The following is an 18,213-nucleotide window of genomic DNA, read 5'->3' on the forward strand; positions in this document are numbered from 1 at the left end:
TAGGATATCCCTAATGAACATGTACATGAGATGTGCATGTCAGGGGCATAGCCAGACACCCAATTTTGGGTGGGCCTGGGCCTAAGATGGGTGGGCAGAAGAACCCCGCCCCATCCCATAGGTGATTTTGTCTCTCCTCTCACCTGCAAGCCATATGGTCTCTCAAACATCCCCCCGTCCCGCATTCCTTTTAAATAGCAGATTTTCACCAGCAGCGAGCAGCAACTAATACACACTGCTCATGTTGGCCTCGCAGCCTTCCCACTGATGCAACTTCCTGTTTCTGCATAGGTGGGAATAGGTCAGAGGGAAGGCTGTGGGGCTGGTGCAACTAATGTGTATTAGTCGCTGCTTGCACAGGCAAAGATCTGCTATTTGCAAGGTATACAGGAGGGACAGTTGTTGGGAGTTTTCAGCTAGTGGGGCTTGGGAATCCTTGCCAGCCACATCATACGTATGCTGCTACTGGGTGGGCTTGAGCCCAAAGTGGGTGGGCCTGGGCCCACGCCACTGGTGCATGTGTACTACCTCCATTGTATGCAAAATTCTCTCATGAATATTAAGGCTATCCTGAAACCCTGACCCACTGATAGCCCTCAAGGACAGAGTTAAGACCAAAGAGATACAGGGAGTAGTGAATGCATCGAGCCAACACTTGCTGTGTCTTCCTCAGTCACTTGCAAAGCATTAAACAAACAAAAAAAAAAAAATATTCACACATACCAAATAAATAAAAAAGACAAACATTCTGTTTTGAGAAGCAGCATATAAATTACACATAATAATAATAAAAAAATAAAAGTGCAAAAAATGAAAAAAAAAAAAAAAAGATCAAAAGCATTGTTATTAGATACAGTGCTGTGTGAAACCTGATGTAATGGAAAACACAGTAGCTCACTCCATAATCGCAGCTTCATTAGTGTCCAAGTGTCCCGTTAAAATTCCATTTCTGATTACACGTTGCAATTGTTTATGGCAAAGGAGAGTCTGTGTCACCCTGCCACTGCATTGCTAATGCAGCAACTAAGTGAGAATCTGCAGAACAGTTCTTGGTCAAGCCAGAGGGCCGTAGAAATGTCCTCAAACACATATAAAGTTGGACTGGAAAGTAGCCCTGTCTGCCACATGCTGATCCATAAGAAAATACTACAGCAAGACAGGAGGGCCCTCCAACAGTTCAGAAGAGCATGCTGTCTTCAATCATCGCGATCGACCGCGGCACATGAAGGTCAGGACACGGCGGATGCTGCTCAAGCGCTCTTTTAGTGATGTCATAGCGAGAAAAGGCAACTGAGCTCTGCTCTCTAGGGGGAGGACGGCTAGCACCCACCAGCACCATGCAGGGCCGTTGGGGTTCACCTGTGAGGGAACAAGCGTGGAGAGTCAGCTGTTAGAAGCTATATCATAGATTACAGACATGACAACCGTAACAAAAAAAAAATCTCACCTGATTTTTTAAAATATTGTTTCACCCACATTTACTGTGCCTTACATTGCATTGTGTGTCTGCCTGGTCCTGATGAATTTGAAAAATGCTGCACCAAGATTTTAAATCTTGCAGATGACAACCCCCCCACCCCCCTCATCCAAGCATGGACTTGTTCTATGTCTTGCTGCAGAGGCTACTTTGCAGGAACTTTACATTATTCTGTGTTAATATCCTATGGCAGAAGACAATTCCGCATCAGGCTCCAGTAATTTTGGGAAATGGAGAATAGTATTAGTGGTAATATCGTATTCCAGCAAACAGCCTCCCATGAGGGCACTCTTAATAGCCTTCCACAAAATAGGCACAAAGTTCATGGTGTAGCTGGCTCGTTACTGTATTACGATGCTCCCTCAACTGTGGTTCCCGTTTCCTGGTCTCACGTCTAATCTTCTCCTGTCTGAATAATTCCCAGCGAGCAAATCAGAGGGACTAATACACAGAGTCGAACAGAAGAATGTATCAGGCCACAGATGGAACAAACAAAGCAGACTCAGACGTCACGCAGAGAATTGTTTGCGCAGATCGCTGTTTAAGGAGGTATTCTACAGACATACGTCTCATGCTTTACTTCTGACTGATGGGCCCTGTTGGGTTTGAATAAAATATTGCTTCCTCTGACATCCGAGTCTGCTTTGTTAGTTCCATCTGTGGTAGTGCAGAACAATAAAGTCATTTACAGCAGCTGAGGCAAATCACTGGCAGGCAGATGATCAAAAGCCCCACGCTGTTCCAAACAGCGCTCTAAAATAGCGCTGGAACAGCGCGGGGCGCTATTAGACCTATGATCAGAGATAATGCATGCAAATTTAAGCAGCGCAATTATCTCTGATCATGGGGTAGAAATGCGGGAGAATAGTGCCTGAGCATGTGCTCAGCACAATCCTCCCGCACTTGACAGGTCTGGGCTGGAGACCAATGAAAAGAGAAGGACGCCCATCTTTAAATCGGAAGATGGACGTCCTCAACTGCCGTGTTGCAGGGACGGCCAAATTTCAAGGGGGTGTCGGAGGTATAGTGACGGGGCAGTTGAGGACGTCCAAAATTTGGACGTTTCTGTGATGGGGCAGTAGAGGATGTTCAAATTTTGGACGTTTCTGCAATGAGCAGTTAAGGACGTCCAAAATTGGATGTTTCTATAAGAAAGACGTCTTTCTCATAGAAACATCCAAAATTTGGACGTCCTCAACTGCCCCGTCACAGAACCATCCAAATTTTGGACGTCCTCAACTGCTCTCGCTGGCAGGTTTGCTATAGGGGGGAATGGGGGCTTGCCAGCATGCAAATGCATGCTGGACAGGGCTCACCATTCCTTCCCAATGATCTGCAAACCCTAACGCCAGCTCGGAGCTGGCGTAGGGTTTGTCGCAGCCAGCGACCCAATCTTTGGCGCGCAGGTCGTTGATCATTGGGGATGAATGCGTTAAGCGCTGATTAGCATACATTTGCATGCTACTCGCGCTAACAGCCCTCTAGCGCATTGTTTCACATGCTCGAGGGCTCTGATCATGGGGCGGTAGCAAACGCTGGCGCTAGTATGGCGCTAAAAGCCTCTAGCACCGGCGTTTGCTTTTGATCATCTGCCTGTGGATGAGTTTTAGAGCAAGGAAATCCACTTCCACCTCGGTCGCAGCTGACAGAGCACTAAGGTTCCTTGCCACCTTGGACTTTTCAAACCAAAGGGCGCATCAAGAACACCAACCTCCTGACCCATACTATTGACAAAGGAAATTCAACAGTCTAATCTATAGCCCGCTGAACTTTATCAAATGTCAGCACGCATCTTGAGCTACTACTGAAAAAGGTGTGAGCAAATCTAAATAAATAAATCTTATGCGAATGTGTCACTTGAGGTGATGATGCCCCTAATATGAGGCTCTAGTGGGACCTCATTTAGAATATTAGAGACTGCACCATCAAAAAGATATAAGAGAGACACAATTGGTCAAAAGTCATCGTAATAAGGGGACAGACAAATCTCAATATGTACATTTTGGAAGAAGTTTGGGAGAGGGGGAAATATAATAGAAACATTTTAATACCTATGTGGCATAAATGTAAAGGAGGCAAATCTCTTTCAATTGAAAGGAAGCTCTGGAACGAGGTGGCATAGGATGAAGGTGAAAGAGGACAGACTCAGAAGTAACCTGAGGCAATACTTCTTCACGGAAAGGGTGATGAATTCGTGGAACAGCCTCCAGTGGGAGGTGGTGGAGAAGAAAACTGTATCTGAATTCTAGAGAGCTTGGGACAAGTACGTAGGATCTCTAGGGGAGAGGAAGGATAGTAAATGGTATGGATGGACAGACTGGATAGGTCATATGGTGTTTATTTGCCTTCATTTTTGTATGTTGCTTGGAACTAAGGTCCATGGCCAAGACTAGGATGGTACCGCTTTGTGATAAGTGTGGAGTGCGGAGAGGACACGGCTTTAGAATTTGCTTCTGAAGGAATCATGCAGACCTACCTGTGGATCAGGTTCCTTCGCAGGCATTGCACCAAAGTGACTGAGAATCCGGTTCTTGAGCACTTGTTTCAGGGTGTGAAACCATATGGATGCCTGCTCATAGACTGAATCATGCAACTGGAGCAGCTCAGCAAAGTCTTCGCCCTGGACCTACAACAACATCCACAAAACAGACAAATAGGAAGTTGACCTGCTTCTTTAGAACTGGTATATACAATCTGAATCCAATTCCTGCACCCTACACTCTGGTTCTCAGGATAACCCTATCAAATGAGCTATCTGCATACACTGCTTCCAAATGTGTGCAACTCTGTCATGTATAATCATTAGGGATATCTTGAAAAACAGACTGGCCAGACAGTTCCCACTGATGTGTTGAGAACCACTCAAAAATGAGAGAGTGTGAGAGAGTGAGAGAGAGTGTGTGAGAGAGTGAAGCTAAAAACATTGGCACAGAATGTCCATACAGTTATTCATGCTTTAAAAACAAACAAAAAAAAAAACTTTACTCCTTCCAGACAGTAGGCAACTCCTTACATTACAGCTTGGGACTTACAAAAAGATACCATCCATGCATAACACCCGTGTCCCAAGATTTGCATTCCAAAAGCAAAAGGCTGTCCTAGTGATGCAATAAAAATACCAAGACAGCCTAAGCAGAAATATACTTCACTTAAGCATCTTCATTTGTGTATCCCTGAGCTCTGCGAAATTAAAAGGTGCAGGAGTTTCAAGAGAGTGAGAGGAAAACTGAACCCAGCCCATAAACCATTAAGGTGGACTTGGGGAAAATCCACTGCTTATTCCTGAGACAGCATAAAAATCTGTTTTACTCTTGGAATCTTGCAAAGTACTTGTGCCCTGAATTGGCCACTGCTGGAAACAGGGTTTGATTCGGTCTGTCCCAGTATGGCAACGCTTATGACTGCAAGTATTCCACAGTTACGTAAAGCATCAATTAAAACTCTAAACTCCTTACTAAGCAAACTGTATTGGCCACTTTGGTCTTTATTCATCCTATAAACCTACCTTCTTGTCTTCAATGTATTCAATATCCGCTGTATTGTATCCATCGCGCTGTCCATGCTGTACCACCTTGAACCTCCTCTTCCCGATGCTGTCCACTATGGAGCGGCCATCGGCGAAGAATTCTACGTTTCTGATCTCCAGCAAACAGCCATAATCTGCAAATCTAGCCACCAGAAAAGCTCACACATCAGTTTCAGCGTGTATATACATATACATTACACACAAAACACACACTTTTTCTTCACGTGGTTGGAGCATTGCACTCTTAGTTGCAAAGTAATGCTAAGATTCAGTAAATGTTATATATATCTTTGTGGGTTCTGGTAAATTTGATCGGAGGAATGTTAAAAACATCTGTATCCAAAGATTATTTTGTACATGAAGTTTCAAGACAGCATCGGTCCCTTCAGACTTCACCTACATATTGTTATACTAGTAAAAAAGGCCCGTTTCGTAAACAAATGAAACGGGCGCTAGCAAGGCTTTAGAGAGAGTGAGAGTGTGTGTATGTATGTGCGTCTGTGTGACACAGAGAAAGTGTGTGTGTGTGTCTCTGTGTGAAAGAGAGTGTGCACAGGTAGGGTTAAAATGAAGAGACAGCAGTGAAATTTTACATAGGACAGCTGAACCATTTGAGGCGTGTTTGTGCGTCTGTGTGGGTGGGTGCGTGTGTGAGATAGAGACAGTGTGAGTGTGTGTGTCTGTGTGAAAGAGTAGGGTCAAAATGAAGAGACAGCATTATAATTGTACATAGCACAGCATTTGAGGCAGTTATTGCCTTATCTCCCCTGCCGTCTTCCATCCCAACCTGTGTGCTGCTGGTTGTCATTGTTCCGTGATGTGTCTTATGTCACGTTCCGTCGCTTAGTAACGGGTTCACAATGTTATTGGTTGAGTGTCATTGGTCCGCCCTCGACGTCATGACGTTTTACGTGGGGGGTGGGGCCAACACTCATGGGAAAATTCCGGGTTTCACCACCATGCATTTAGAACGTTGGGACTTGTGGAGGCTTCAGAACGTTGGAGGTGAGTTTTATATAGAGAGGTATTACAAAAAAAAAGAAAAAGCCTTGTGCTGAAAAACAAACCCCTTCAAAAAGTGCTTTAATTCTATGTTTCAGAACTGTGCCAAGATCCGCTGACATCACCAACATTTGTAAGTTGAAACAGAGCTGCCGAAGGGTGGGGGGTAAAATTCCTCAGGGCCCGACCTCGAAGTGGGGCCTGGCACTGGTATGGCTCTCCTGCTCCTGTGTGCCACAGAGCAGAGTTATTGCGTTATCAGCATTAACTCTGCCACATCCAAACAGGAAGTACTTTACACAGGAAGCAGAAAGTGCCATGAAAAAGGACCTGTGCAGCAGAGTGGAGCTAGCAGGAGAGAAGACAAGCAAAGTAAGCAGGCCCGGGGCAAGGGGTTGCACTACCCCAGGCCCAGCTTTGTCTCTCTGCGGCCCTGAGTTGAAGTAATCTTCCAAGGAGGCAGCACAGACCAGAAGTCCATTTCCATACCTTCAGATCTTGTTTCTACCCCTGCACTTTGTTACCCTTCCTCTTGGAGCCCACCCTCCCCGTTCCCAGATGGCTCGCCTGAATGGATTTGAGGAACCCTCATTAGCTGGACAGCAAATATCTCCAAGGTATACCCTTTGGGGTAGCTTTCTGTTCATTAGTGGTGGTGGTGAGGGTTGTTGCTACCCCTGCACGTGGTCACCCTTCCTTTTGAAGCCCACCTTCCCCATTCCCAGATGGCATGCCTGAATGGATTTGAGGAACCCTCATTAGCTGGACAGCTAGCAGACACATCCTCCAAGGTAGACCCCTCGGGGCAGCTTTTTGTTCATCAGTTTGGTGAGGGGGGTTGTTACTACTCGGGAAGAAAAACTTCTCTCCTTCTCTAGGTGTAAGGGCTCTACCTTTGAGGGGTGCCCAAGCCTGATCTGTCTCGATGGATAAGGGCATCAAATCCTGGATCTCTTGCGCTATTCTGTGCAGAAATACAGCCTGAACCATAGGGCTGGCTCACATATTTGTTGTTTTTTTTTTTTAAACACAATTTTAAAGTAGTTTACACAGAGAAGAAACAAATAAGAAAAATATTCTCCCCCTCTCCATTATATCATTAACACTGGCCTGAAGAGATTTAAATTTGAAACCTTTTTAAACACAGAATGAGGCAGCGGTGTTTGGTCCATTTATATAAAAAAAAAATCAATGAATTGTTCAAATATATCTTTCTTTGGTGCTTTGCCCGGGTCGTCCTCTTTGCTGTTTTAACTGAAACAAGTAAACTCCTTCCTACATTCACGGTTCTTGGCTACCCGAAAATCCGATAATGAACCAGAAGCTCGTTTGGTGGCTCAGCAGAGGGCTTCTTGCCTCCAGGAAATGCTGACTCATTCCCGGAAAATCTCTACGAACAGACAGCTCACATTTTATCTACAGCCAAAACAGCAGCAGCTGTGATCAGAGTCTGGTGCTTTGATTATACTTGGATCTATAAAAAAGATGATTCATAATCTGTCTGAACAGTCAGAGAGCCTCACCGGTGCCAACAGGAGGAAAAAAAAAAACCCCAGAGTCAACATATTAAGCCAGTGCTGGGTCTACTCATGGACTGCGTGAACTGGTACCGTTGGAGAAATTAGACGACATGTCCATGCATGCCATGGGAGCAGAGAGAAAAAAAGGGCGGGGGGAGTTTAGCTTGATGAGAAAACCAAGAGATAATGGATCCAGCTGGAAGCCCCAAAACATTGTACCCTTCAAGCAGCACTTGGTTTACAGCTGTACTGCTATCAGGGGAAAAAACCACGCTGAGACTCTAAGCAACGTCACACAGATATCAAATAGGGAAGAGCCCAGTATAAATTTCCAAATGCGTATGGTCACCATAAAATTAGAACTGAAACACGAGAGAAAAAAAAAAAAAAAAAAGACCTCAAAACACCCTGACGCTTAATGCAATTTCGGTGTCTTTGACTGGGGTTGTCTCCTTCATCACTGGTCTAAAAAAACCTCCTGGTGTAAATTTTCTCTCTCTTTATTAGTAACTTTATTTACATTTATCCTTGCATTTAAAACAAAAACAAACAAAAAAAAAAAATTTTGGAAACTTTTTTTGAAACTCTGTCCAAATTCCTTATTTCATGATAATTCTTTTTTCACTCTGATAAAGCAATAAAAAAGTATTGGAGACTGGATTGTTTTGTACACTTTGGATATTTTTCAACATGTTGTATTCTGCAGTTGCTGACATTCCAATAAAAATGTTTTAAAATTAAACCTCTAAAAAAAAAAAAAAAAAAAAAAGTCAAGCACTTAAATGACACCCAACGGTGGCCAAACCCGTTTCACTCAAAACCAGTCGGTCGGTTATCATGAAAACACATGAGACCGCGTTTTCTATCAATGAAGCTGTCGAGGCACAACCCCTGAGGAAGCCATTTTGAGTGAAAAAGGTTTGGCCACTGTTGGGCGTCAGTTAAGTGCTAGACCAATGATGGAGACAACCCCAGTCAAAGACGCAGAAATTGCATTAAGTGTCAGGGTGTTTTGAGGTCTTTTTCCTCGTGTTTCAGTTTTAATTTTATAGTGACCATACACATTTGGAAATTTATACTGGACTCTTCCCTACTTGATATTTGTTTACAGCTGGACACACACTGATGCTGATGGGGCTGACATAGTCTGAGAAACAAAGGCACAGCGTTATCTTTGGGAAAGCTTTAGGCTGGTCCAATGAAATGGTATCAACTTGTAAAGACCAACGATCATTACATGATGTTGTACTGGAGCGTTAGAGACCTCAGAGATCCCCGAAGCTTGGGCACAACATCTCTGAACAGTTTTGACTGTCCAGTAAGAAAGTAGCTCTTCATATAGATGAATTGCACGAAGTCACAGCTCTGCTAAAGACAAGCCTTACACAAGGGTAAGAGAAATCCAATTTATTTAATACATTTTTATACCGCACAATCAACACTCTTTTAACTGGGGGCTGAATTAAGAAGGCAACAGGTGTCATTTTACAAAGACACAGATGTTTTTTTTTTTTTTTTTAATGCCTCTTGAAGTCCAAAGGAAAAAAAGTTCTGCTCATAAAGTCCATCTCACAACCATAATCAAACAAGCAAAAGGTCTAGGATTTCCTGTTCGATTATGGCTGTGAAATGGCTGTTTTTGCACTGAACACGTCCAAAATGAATAGCCACTCACCCCTTCACTGGGTCCCCAATGCACATTCCAAACTGTCTGGTGCCTGTCTCCATGCATCGCCGAATCATCAGTCGGTAGCAGGGCTCAAAGATGTGAAGAGGGCAGGGCACCGTGGGATAAGCCATTGTACAGACAAATATAGGGACGCTTTGATTTAAGCTGCGATACAGATAACAGTGTAAACATGCTACAATGAGAAAACAGCCATATGCATGTGAAAATACTTTAGAAACTAGAGACTGACCGAATTTCGGTTTTGGTTTCAGTGCCAAAACCAGCCCCAAAGTTCAAGTTCTGGTTTCAGCTGAAAATGCAAGTGCATTTTCGGCTGAAACTCCCCCTCCCCGCTCAGACTGAGTTCTCCCAACCCCTGGCCCCCCTAGAGACAGGTCTCACTGGTTTGCTGCCGCTGTCACTATTCCATGCCCCCCCACCACCACAGAGATCAGGTCCCGACAGGCTGGCCACCTGATCTGCCAACCCCCCCCCCCCCACCCCGGAAGAGAGCAGATGTCAGCACTGAGCCCCCCCCCCCCCCTGACAGCCCTCCCCAGGCCTGTCTTCAACTGCCCTGGTGGTCTAGTTGTCTCTTTGGGGCAGGAGCTATCCCACTCACCCCTGCCCCCGCCACTTCCTCCACAAAAATAGCTGCCCGGAGTTCCCATGGTAGCCCTGCAAGACAGTTGCAGGTTGCACAGCAGCAGCGGCCTGGCAGAACCTGGTCTGTGTGTGTGTGTGTGTGGGGGGGGGGGGGGGGGGGGAGGGAGGGGGTATTGCCAGCAGCCTGGGATGACCTGCTCTGTGGTGGCAAAGGTTCAGCAAGTTTTGGTTGGCCATTCAGTTTTGCTTGAAACTGAGAATCCCGGTTGCGGTCAGCCTCTAGTAGAAACAATCCAAATTCTTCAGCTACTGCCAGTTTTAAACAACTGGATTTCTCATTAGCTGTTATACAAGCAATCGGGGTTAACGCTAACTCAATCAATCAAGCCAAACCTCACCAAATTTACAGCTCAGCTAAGGTAGATATTTTGTTATGTGGAGATTCTAGCATCTCTGTAAACTTCTTTTAACCCTATAATCACACACAAAACACTTTTTTACTACGTCCAAAAAAACAAACAAAAAAAGAGCAACGGTCTGTGCCACATCTGTAAGTGATGGAGCACCCTGAAAGTGAACAAACTCCTCTGCTGTACCCAAGGAACGGGGGAGAAGTGTGATTGATACTGGGTTTAGTACCATCATTTTTTTTTGAACAGCTGGCTCCTATGATAGAAAGTAGACGGAATTCACGCTATGGGACGCTTGTGTCCCAAGGCTGCTTTAAGTTTTCTAGGCTGGGCAAGTCACTTAACCCTCCACTGCCTCAGGTACAAATTTAGGGGGTCTTTTATTACGGCGCGCTAGCATTTTTAGCACGTGCTAATATTTAGGGCGCGCTAAACTTTAAAGATGTCCATGCCTCCAACATTTAGCGCGCCCTAAATATTAGCACGAGCTAAAAAAAAATGCTAGCACGCCTTAGTAAAAGAGGCCCTTAGATTGCGAGGCCAATAGGGACAGAAAAAGTACCTGTATGTAATATATAAACTGCTTTGGCTGTACTACAGAACAGCAGTATATCAACGAATGTGTATGTTCAGTGATACTAATCGTAGAGAGAGCAGCACTGAATACAAATATTATGTTAAGTGCCGGCTGAAAATTCACCTGTGCTTGATTGTATTGTTACTTCAGGACAGGTGAGTAGGGTGCTACCAGACTCACTAGACTAACATCTTTAATAAGCCCACCACTATCTGTTCATGGTTTCGTAAGCTCTCAAAAAGTCAGTCCACCAGTGTTTTACGTTCACCACGCAATGAGGTATCGCTTATTGTGCTTGCTAAAATAACGCACATTTCAAAATTTCTTTCCTTCCTGCTCTGCAGAGATCCCTTTGGCCCCTGACAACATGCTGAGCACAACCCTGTTTTCTACATACTTAGAAAGTTCTGCCATTTCCTCTTGGTAAATCTTCCTCCTCTCCTGGAGCTCCTTCGCAAGGTATTTGGCTATGAATTCTTCTATCACTTCAGTTTTACAGTATTTCCTCAGGACCAAGTACTGCAGACAACAAGGGGGAAAAACTGTTATTTTATTTTTGTTACATTTGTACCCCGCGCTTTCCCACTCATGGCAGGCTCAATGCGGCTTACATGGGGCAATGGAGGGTTAAGTGACTTGCCCAGAGTCACAAGGAGCTGCCTGTGCCTGAAGTGGGAATTGAACTCAGTTCCCCAGGACCAAAGTCCACCACCCTAACCACTAGGCCACTCCTCCACTGTTGCTACTATTTGAGATTCTACATGGAATGTTGCTATTCCACTAGCAACATTCCATGTAGAAGTCGGCCCTTGCAGATCACCAATGTGGCCGCGCAGGCTTCTGCTTCTGTGAGTCTGACGTCCTGCACGTACAGGACGTCAGACTCACAGAAACAGAAGCCTGCACAGCCTTCTACATGGAATGTTGCTAGTGGAATAGCAACATTCCATGTAGAATCTCCAATATTAGCAACATTCCATGTAGAATCTCCAATAGTAGCAACATTCCACGTAGAATCTCCAATAGTAGCAACATTCCACGTAGAATCTCCAATAGTAGCAACATTCCAAGAAGAATCTCCAATAGTATCTATTTTATTTTTGTTACATTTGTACCCTGCGCTTTCCCACTCATGGCAGGCTCAATGCGGCTTACATGGGGCAATGGAGGGTTATGTGACTTGCCCAGAGTCACAAGGAGCTGCCTGTGCCTGAAGTGGGAATCGAACTCAGTTCCTCAGTTCCCCAGGACCAGAGTCCACCACCCTAACCACTAGGCCACTCCTCCACTGTTGCTACTATTTGAGATTCTACATGGAATGTTGCTATTCCACTAGCAACATTCCATGTAGAAGTCGGCCCTTGCAGATCACCAATGTGGCCGCGCAGGCTTCTGCTTCCGTGAGTCTGACGTCCTGCATGTACGTGCAGGACGTCAGACTCACAGAAACAGAAGCCTGCACAGCCTTCTACATGGAATGTTGCTAGTGGAATAGCAACATTCCATGTAGAATCTCCAATATTAGCAACATTCCACGTAGAATCTCCAATAGTAGCAACATTCCACGTAGAATCTCCAATAGTAGCAACATTCCAAGAAGAATCTCCAATAGTATCTATTTTATTTTTGTTACATTTGTACCCTGCGCTTTCCCACTCATGGCAGGCTCAATGCGGCTTACATAGGGCAATGGAGGGTTAAGTGACTTGCCCAGAGTCACAAGCTGCCTGTGCCTGAAGTGGGAATCAAACTCAGTTCCTCAGGACCAAAGTCCACCACCCTATGTGGCCGCGCAGGCTTCTGCTTCTGTGAGTCTGACGTCAGACTCACAGAAACAGAAGCCTGCGCAGCCTTTTACATGGAATAGCAACATTCCATGTAGAATCTCCAATAGTAGCAACATTCCATGTAGAATCTCCAATAGTATCTATTTTATTTTTGTTACATTTGTACCCCGCACTTTCCCACTCATGGCAGGCTCAATGTGGCTTACACGGGGCAATGAAGGGTTAAGTGACTTGCCCAGAGTCACAAGGAGCTGCCTGTGCCTGAAGTGGGAATCAAACTCAGTTCCCCAGGACCAAAGTCCACCACCCTAACCACTAGGCCGCTCCTCCATAAAGTAATAAACACACTTTGTTCTCTTACAAGACTTTCATTCTGAACCCCCACAGAATAAAACGTTAAAAAACACACTGCTGTCACCATAAATAAAAGTCTGAGATGAGATATATCCACACCCGAGGACTGTGGTTCTCAATCTTTTTTTCAGTTGAGACACACACCTGACGGACAATGCTCACGTACATGACACACTGCTTACGTGACCCTCGCAGACCTTTGGTCCATTCCCCAACTATATCCGCCTTGGATATATTTCCTCTTTCTTTTCTGTCTCCCCACTCACCCTCTCACTCGATAAGTGAAATACAGATGGGGGAATATCAACTTTCCATCTCCTCACCTCACCCCCTACCTCTCTTGGCAGAAAGGAGGCTTCTGGCTTAGCGGCAGGCAGCATGTAGGAATCATTGCCACTGCCAGGGAACCTGTTCACGCAAAAGCGACGCTTATCGGAGGGAGATAAAGGACCGCGGGAGCCTAGCCTGCTCCCCTCCACGCCAGCGATGTTCAAGGTGCAGCACTGCTGGGTGGGCTTGAACCCAAACTGGGTGGGCCCAGGCCCCTGCATTGAGGAGGGGGGGGGGGGGGGAAGAGGGACTCCTCTGGAGCGTTCACAATTTTGAAGGGATCTCTCTCCCTGAGTTGGAAGGGCACAGGAAGCTGCCCCAAAGCCCAGGGGCAGACAGAGAGGTAAATCCAGCACTGACCGTACCTGGTTGCCCCAGCACAGCTCTCCACTTTTACTCTACCATTAGGGGAATCAAGATGATTTTTCCTGACTGAGCCTAAGTCCATATGATCTTCCTTACCTGGAAGGAACTGAGTAAAACAGACGTCCTGCAAATCTAAGCTTAAGTAGGTAACAAAGCAGGAAAATAACTTGTGGCCAACAAAGTTTCAATGCTTATGAGAAAAGCTTCTCATCATCACAGATCTCTACCTCAGCAAGGTCTTCTTTGCAGAGCGGACACTTCGGGTTGTGATCCAGGCATCGCTCCAAACATTTCAGGCAGAACGTGTGACCGCAAGGGGTGGTGACCGGCTCATAGAACAACCTGCAGCAGAACATTTGCAAACAGAACGCAAAAACATCAACAACAGCCATTGCGAACATCGACTACTGAAGAGGGGCAGTGGTGGGGGGACAGCGGTGCAGTGAGCTGGAACAGGAGACGTCAAAAAGCTGAAGCCAATTAGGTTGGTCTCCCTTTCCCCTCTCCTCTGCGCAGCTGTCAGTCATCCCCATTCACCCAAAACAAAGTAAGCAAACATATGAGCTGCTCTATCCACGCTGTCTTTCTTTATTGCTATGGTAGTGACATTTTTATTTGATCTCGCTCATATTTTCAAATGTGCCGGCTTTGCAGCATGCGGAAGTACACAGGAGAAGTACTGAGTAATTAGTTCTAAATTGTAAATCAACCATTGTGTCGTTTGGAGGGGCTGGTCATAGGGACCACTTGTATTCGTGCAGAGATATTTTCACGTAGTAAAGGGGCCACCAAAACAGACGTGTTATAAGAATCAGGTGCTTAACAATCAGACTTACTATTTACAAGTAGAACATGGAAAAGAAAATAAGATTGATACCTTTTTTATTGGACATAACTTAATACATTTCTTGATTAGCTTTCAACGGTTGCCCTTCTTCATCAAATCGGAAATAAGCAAATGTGTTAGTTGATAGTATTTATAAGTGAAGCGTCAAAGCATTTCAATGACAGTCTAGCAAGGTGGGGGTGGGTAGGAGGTATGCATGGGGACATCAAAGCGTACCACCCCCGTTGGTCAGCATTTTACAGGACCAGGACACTGTACCAGTGACTTCACAGTGAGAATCCTGAAAGGTAACTTTAAAACCATAAAAGAACGTAAGACATTTGAAGTCAGAATAATTGAATATTTTAACACCCAACAGAAAGGACTTAACAAGGATCTGGGGTTCCTAGCCCATTATAAACCATAAAGCTGTATGTCTCTGTTGATCACCCCACCCCTCACCTATCCACACCCATCCTGTTAGAATATCAATGATATGCTTTGATGTCCCCATGCATACCTCCGACCCACCCCCATCCTCCCACCCTGTCAGACTGTCATAGTAATGCTTGAATGTTTTCACTTATATACACTGTCAGCTAGCACATTTGCTTATTTCCGATCTGACGAAGAAGAGCAACCTTCGAAAGCTAATCAAGAAATGAATTAAGTTATGTCCAATAAAAAAGGTATCATCTTATTTTCTTTTCCATGTTTTATTTTGTTTGATTTCTATTGATAACCTTAAGAGTGGACTAACACGGCTACCACACTCCTCTATTTACAAGTACAATTAAAAAATAAATAAACATTAGGTTGAGATCTGGGAGCATATAACATCTTTTTTTTCCATGTGGAAACTTGCTCCTTTTTGTTTTGTGGATTGCAGTGGGGGGGGGGGGGGGGGTATTGAATAATGAGGGAAGGGCTTCCTTCATGCAACACTTCTGTCCAGAGTCAGTCTGAATGTGGCAACATTGTCCAGTTCAGCACACTGTTAGCCACCAAGTTCATGCAAAGTTAATAATTATGTTCAGTGGAAAATAAATCTGTTGGCTCAGACTGCTTGCTATGTGAATATTCCATCACTGTTTCATTATTGCTACCAAGTATTATGTATTAAGGGCATTTGCTTTAAAGTTTGCTTTAATTCTTTTATCCAGTCCTTACATGCACATGGTTTGCTTTTTAAACCCAAAGGTGAACCCTAAGGGTGGTTGAACAATTAGGTATAAACTGTGTTGTTTCTGACTACTTGTTTTGTACTGCTTTGGGTACTGCTCATCTGTACGTCTAGAATTTTGGAAGATGGATATGAGTAAATAAAAATTAAGCTTTGGATGTACTCTGTAGAAGTTGTTTACTTTTGCAATGTGTGTATAGATGCCGGTTCTGGTGTGTGCATGTTTATACATATAGCTATGATTCCTGAACATGCAGCATCATTAAAGAACAGACAAACAGTTGGGTATATATGCTAATCTCAACTTTGTACAATGCTTCAGACATATCCATCTATTTGCTCCCATGATACAACTGAATTCTATTATTCTGTCTCGCTGTATTTTCAAATATAAGCCATAATGAACTCGAGTTTGCTTGGGATAATGTGGGATATAAGTATTTTTAAAAACCCCAAACAAACTACTCACCTATAGCATCTGCATGAGATTCAGTGGTTACAAGACCGTGCAATCAAAGCAGAAAATTTATTTATTGTCTGCTTGCTCCACTGACTAATTCCAATGGTACATAATGGTGGGATACAGTGGATGAGTGGTGAAGACCACAAATGAATAATGTGTATGTGGTGGCATCTTGGCTTGCCTTTGACGAGGGGTTTTCAACTCATTCAGGTTTTCAGGATACTCACAATGAATATGCATGAGAAAAGCGAATGCTACATACCTGTAGAAGGTATTCTCCGAGGACAGCAGGCTGATTGTTCTCACTGATGGGTGACGTCCACGGCAGCCCCTCCAATCGGAAACTTCTCTAGCAAAGTCCTTTGCTAGTCCTCGCGCGCCCGCGTGCACCGCGCATGCGCGGCCGTCTTCCCGCCCGAAACCGGCTCGAGCCAGTCAGTCCAGTATGTAGCAAGACAATACACTTCAAGGGAAGACACAACTCCAAAGGGGAGGCGGGCGGGTTTGTGAGAACAATCAGCCTGCTGTCCTCGGAGAATACCTTCTACAGGTATGTAGCATTCGCTTTCTCCGAGGACAAGCAGGCTGCTTGTTCTCACTGATGGGGTATCCCTAGCCCCCAGGCTCACTCAAAACAACAACCATGGTCAATTGGGCCTCGCAACGGCGAGGACATAACTGAGATTGACCTAAAAAATTTACCAACTAACTGAGAGTGCAGCCTGGAACAGAACAAACAGGGCCCTCGGGGGGTGGAGTTGGATCCTAAAGCCCAAACAGGTTCTGAAGAACTGACTGCCCGAACCGACTGTCGCGTCGGGTATCCTGCTGCAGGCAGTAATGAGATGTGAATGTGTGGACAGATGACCACGTCGCAGCTTTGCAAATTTCTTCAATAGAAGCTGACTTCAAGTGGGCTACCGACGCAGCCATGGCTCTAACATTATGAGCCGTGACATGACCCTCAAGAGCCAGCCCCGCCTGGGCGTAAGTGAAGGAAATGCAATCTGCTAGCCAATTGGATATGGTGCGTTTCCCTACAGCCACTCCCCTCCTATTGGGATCAAAAGAAACAAACAATTGGGCGGACTGTCTGTGGGGCTGTGTCCGCTCCAGATAGAAGGCCAATGCTCTCTTGCAGTCCAATGTGTGCAGCTGACGTTCAGCAGGGCAGGAATGAGGACGGGGAAAGAATGTTGGCAAGACAATTGACTGGTTCAGATGGAACTCCGACACGACCTTTGGCAAGAACTTAGGGTGAGTGCGGAGGACTACTCTGTTATGATGAAATTTGGTGTAAGGGGCCTGGGCTACCAGGGCCTGAAGCTCACTGACTCTACGAGCTGAAGTAACTGCCACCAAGAAAATGACCTTCCAGGTCAAGTACTTCAGATGGCAGGAGTTCAGTGGCTCAAAAGGAGGTTTCATCAGCTGGGTGAGAACGACATTGAGATCCCATGACACTGTAGGAGGCTTGACAGGGGGCTTTGACAAAAGCAAACCTCTCATGAAGCGAACAACTAAAGGCTGTCCCGAGATCGGCTTACCTTCCACATGGTAATGGTATGCACTGATTGCGCTAAGGTGAACTCTTACAGAGTTGGTCTTGAGACCAGACTCAGACAAGTGCAGAAGGTATTCAAGCAGGGTCTGTGTAGGACAAGAGCGAGGAGCTAGGCCTTGCTGTCACACCAGACGGCAAACCTCCTCCATAGAAAGAAGAAACTCCTCTTAGTGGAATCTTTCCTGGAAGCAAGCAAGACGCGGGAGACACCCTCTGACAGACCCAAAGAGGCAAAGTCTACGCTCTCAACATCCAGGCCGTGAGAGCCAGGGACCGGAGGCTGGGATGCAGAAGAGCCCCTTCGTCCTGCGTGATGAGGGTCGGAAAACACTCCAATCTCCACGGTTCTTCTGAGGATAACTCCAGAAGAAGAGGGAACCAGATCTGACGCGGCCAAAAAGGAGCAATCAGAATCATGGTGCCTCGGTCTTGCTTGAGTTTCAACAAAGTCTTCCCCACCAGAGGAATGGGAGGATAAGCATACAGCAGGCCCTCCCCCCAATCCAGGAGGAAGGCATCCGATGCCAGTCTGCCGGGGGCCTGAAGCCTGGAA

General features: G+C 45.4%; 1 protein-coding gene across 2 annotated transcripts in view; it reads right to left on the reverse strand.

Moving 5' to 3' along the window:
• Positions 1 to 519: 519 nt before the first annotated feature.
• The window catches only part of LONRF3 (LON peptidase N-terminal domain and ring finger 3), a 50,237-nt gene continuing 32,543 nt past the window's right edge, over positions 520 to 18,213 (reverse strand). For both annotated transcript variants that reach the window (XM_030209941.1, XM_030209942.1), the window contains 6 exons: positions 13,852 to 13,966; positions 11,185 to 11,306; positions 9,201 to 9,359; positions 4,983 to 5,145; positions 3,954 to 4,103; positions 520 to 1,359 (listed from right to left, as the gene is read on the reverse strand). In XM_030209941.1, coding sequence (XP_030065801.1) covers positions 1,201 to 1,359; positions 3,954 to 4,103; positions 4,983 to 5,145; positions 9,201 to 9,359; positions 11,185 to 11,306; positions 13,852 to 13,966 — 868 coding nt within the window. In that variant the 3' untranslated portion in view covers positions 520 to 1,200. The remainder of the gene's footprint in view (positions 1,360 to 3,953; positions 4,104 to 4,982; positions 5,146 to 9,200; positions 9,360 to 11,184; positions 11,307 to 13,851; positions 13,967 to 18,213) is intronic.

Source organism: Microcaecilia unicolor, chromosome 7 (genome assembly GCF_901765095.1).
Source record: "Microcaecilia unicolor chromosome 7, aMicUni1.1, whole genome shotgun sequence".
In the NCBI taxonomy this organism is placed as follows: Eukaryota; Metazoa; Chordata; class Amphibia; order Gymnophiona; family Siphonopidae; genus Microcaecilia; species Microcaecilia unicolor.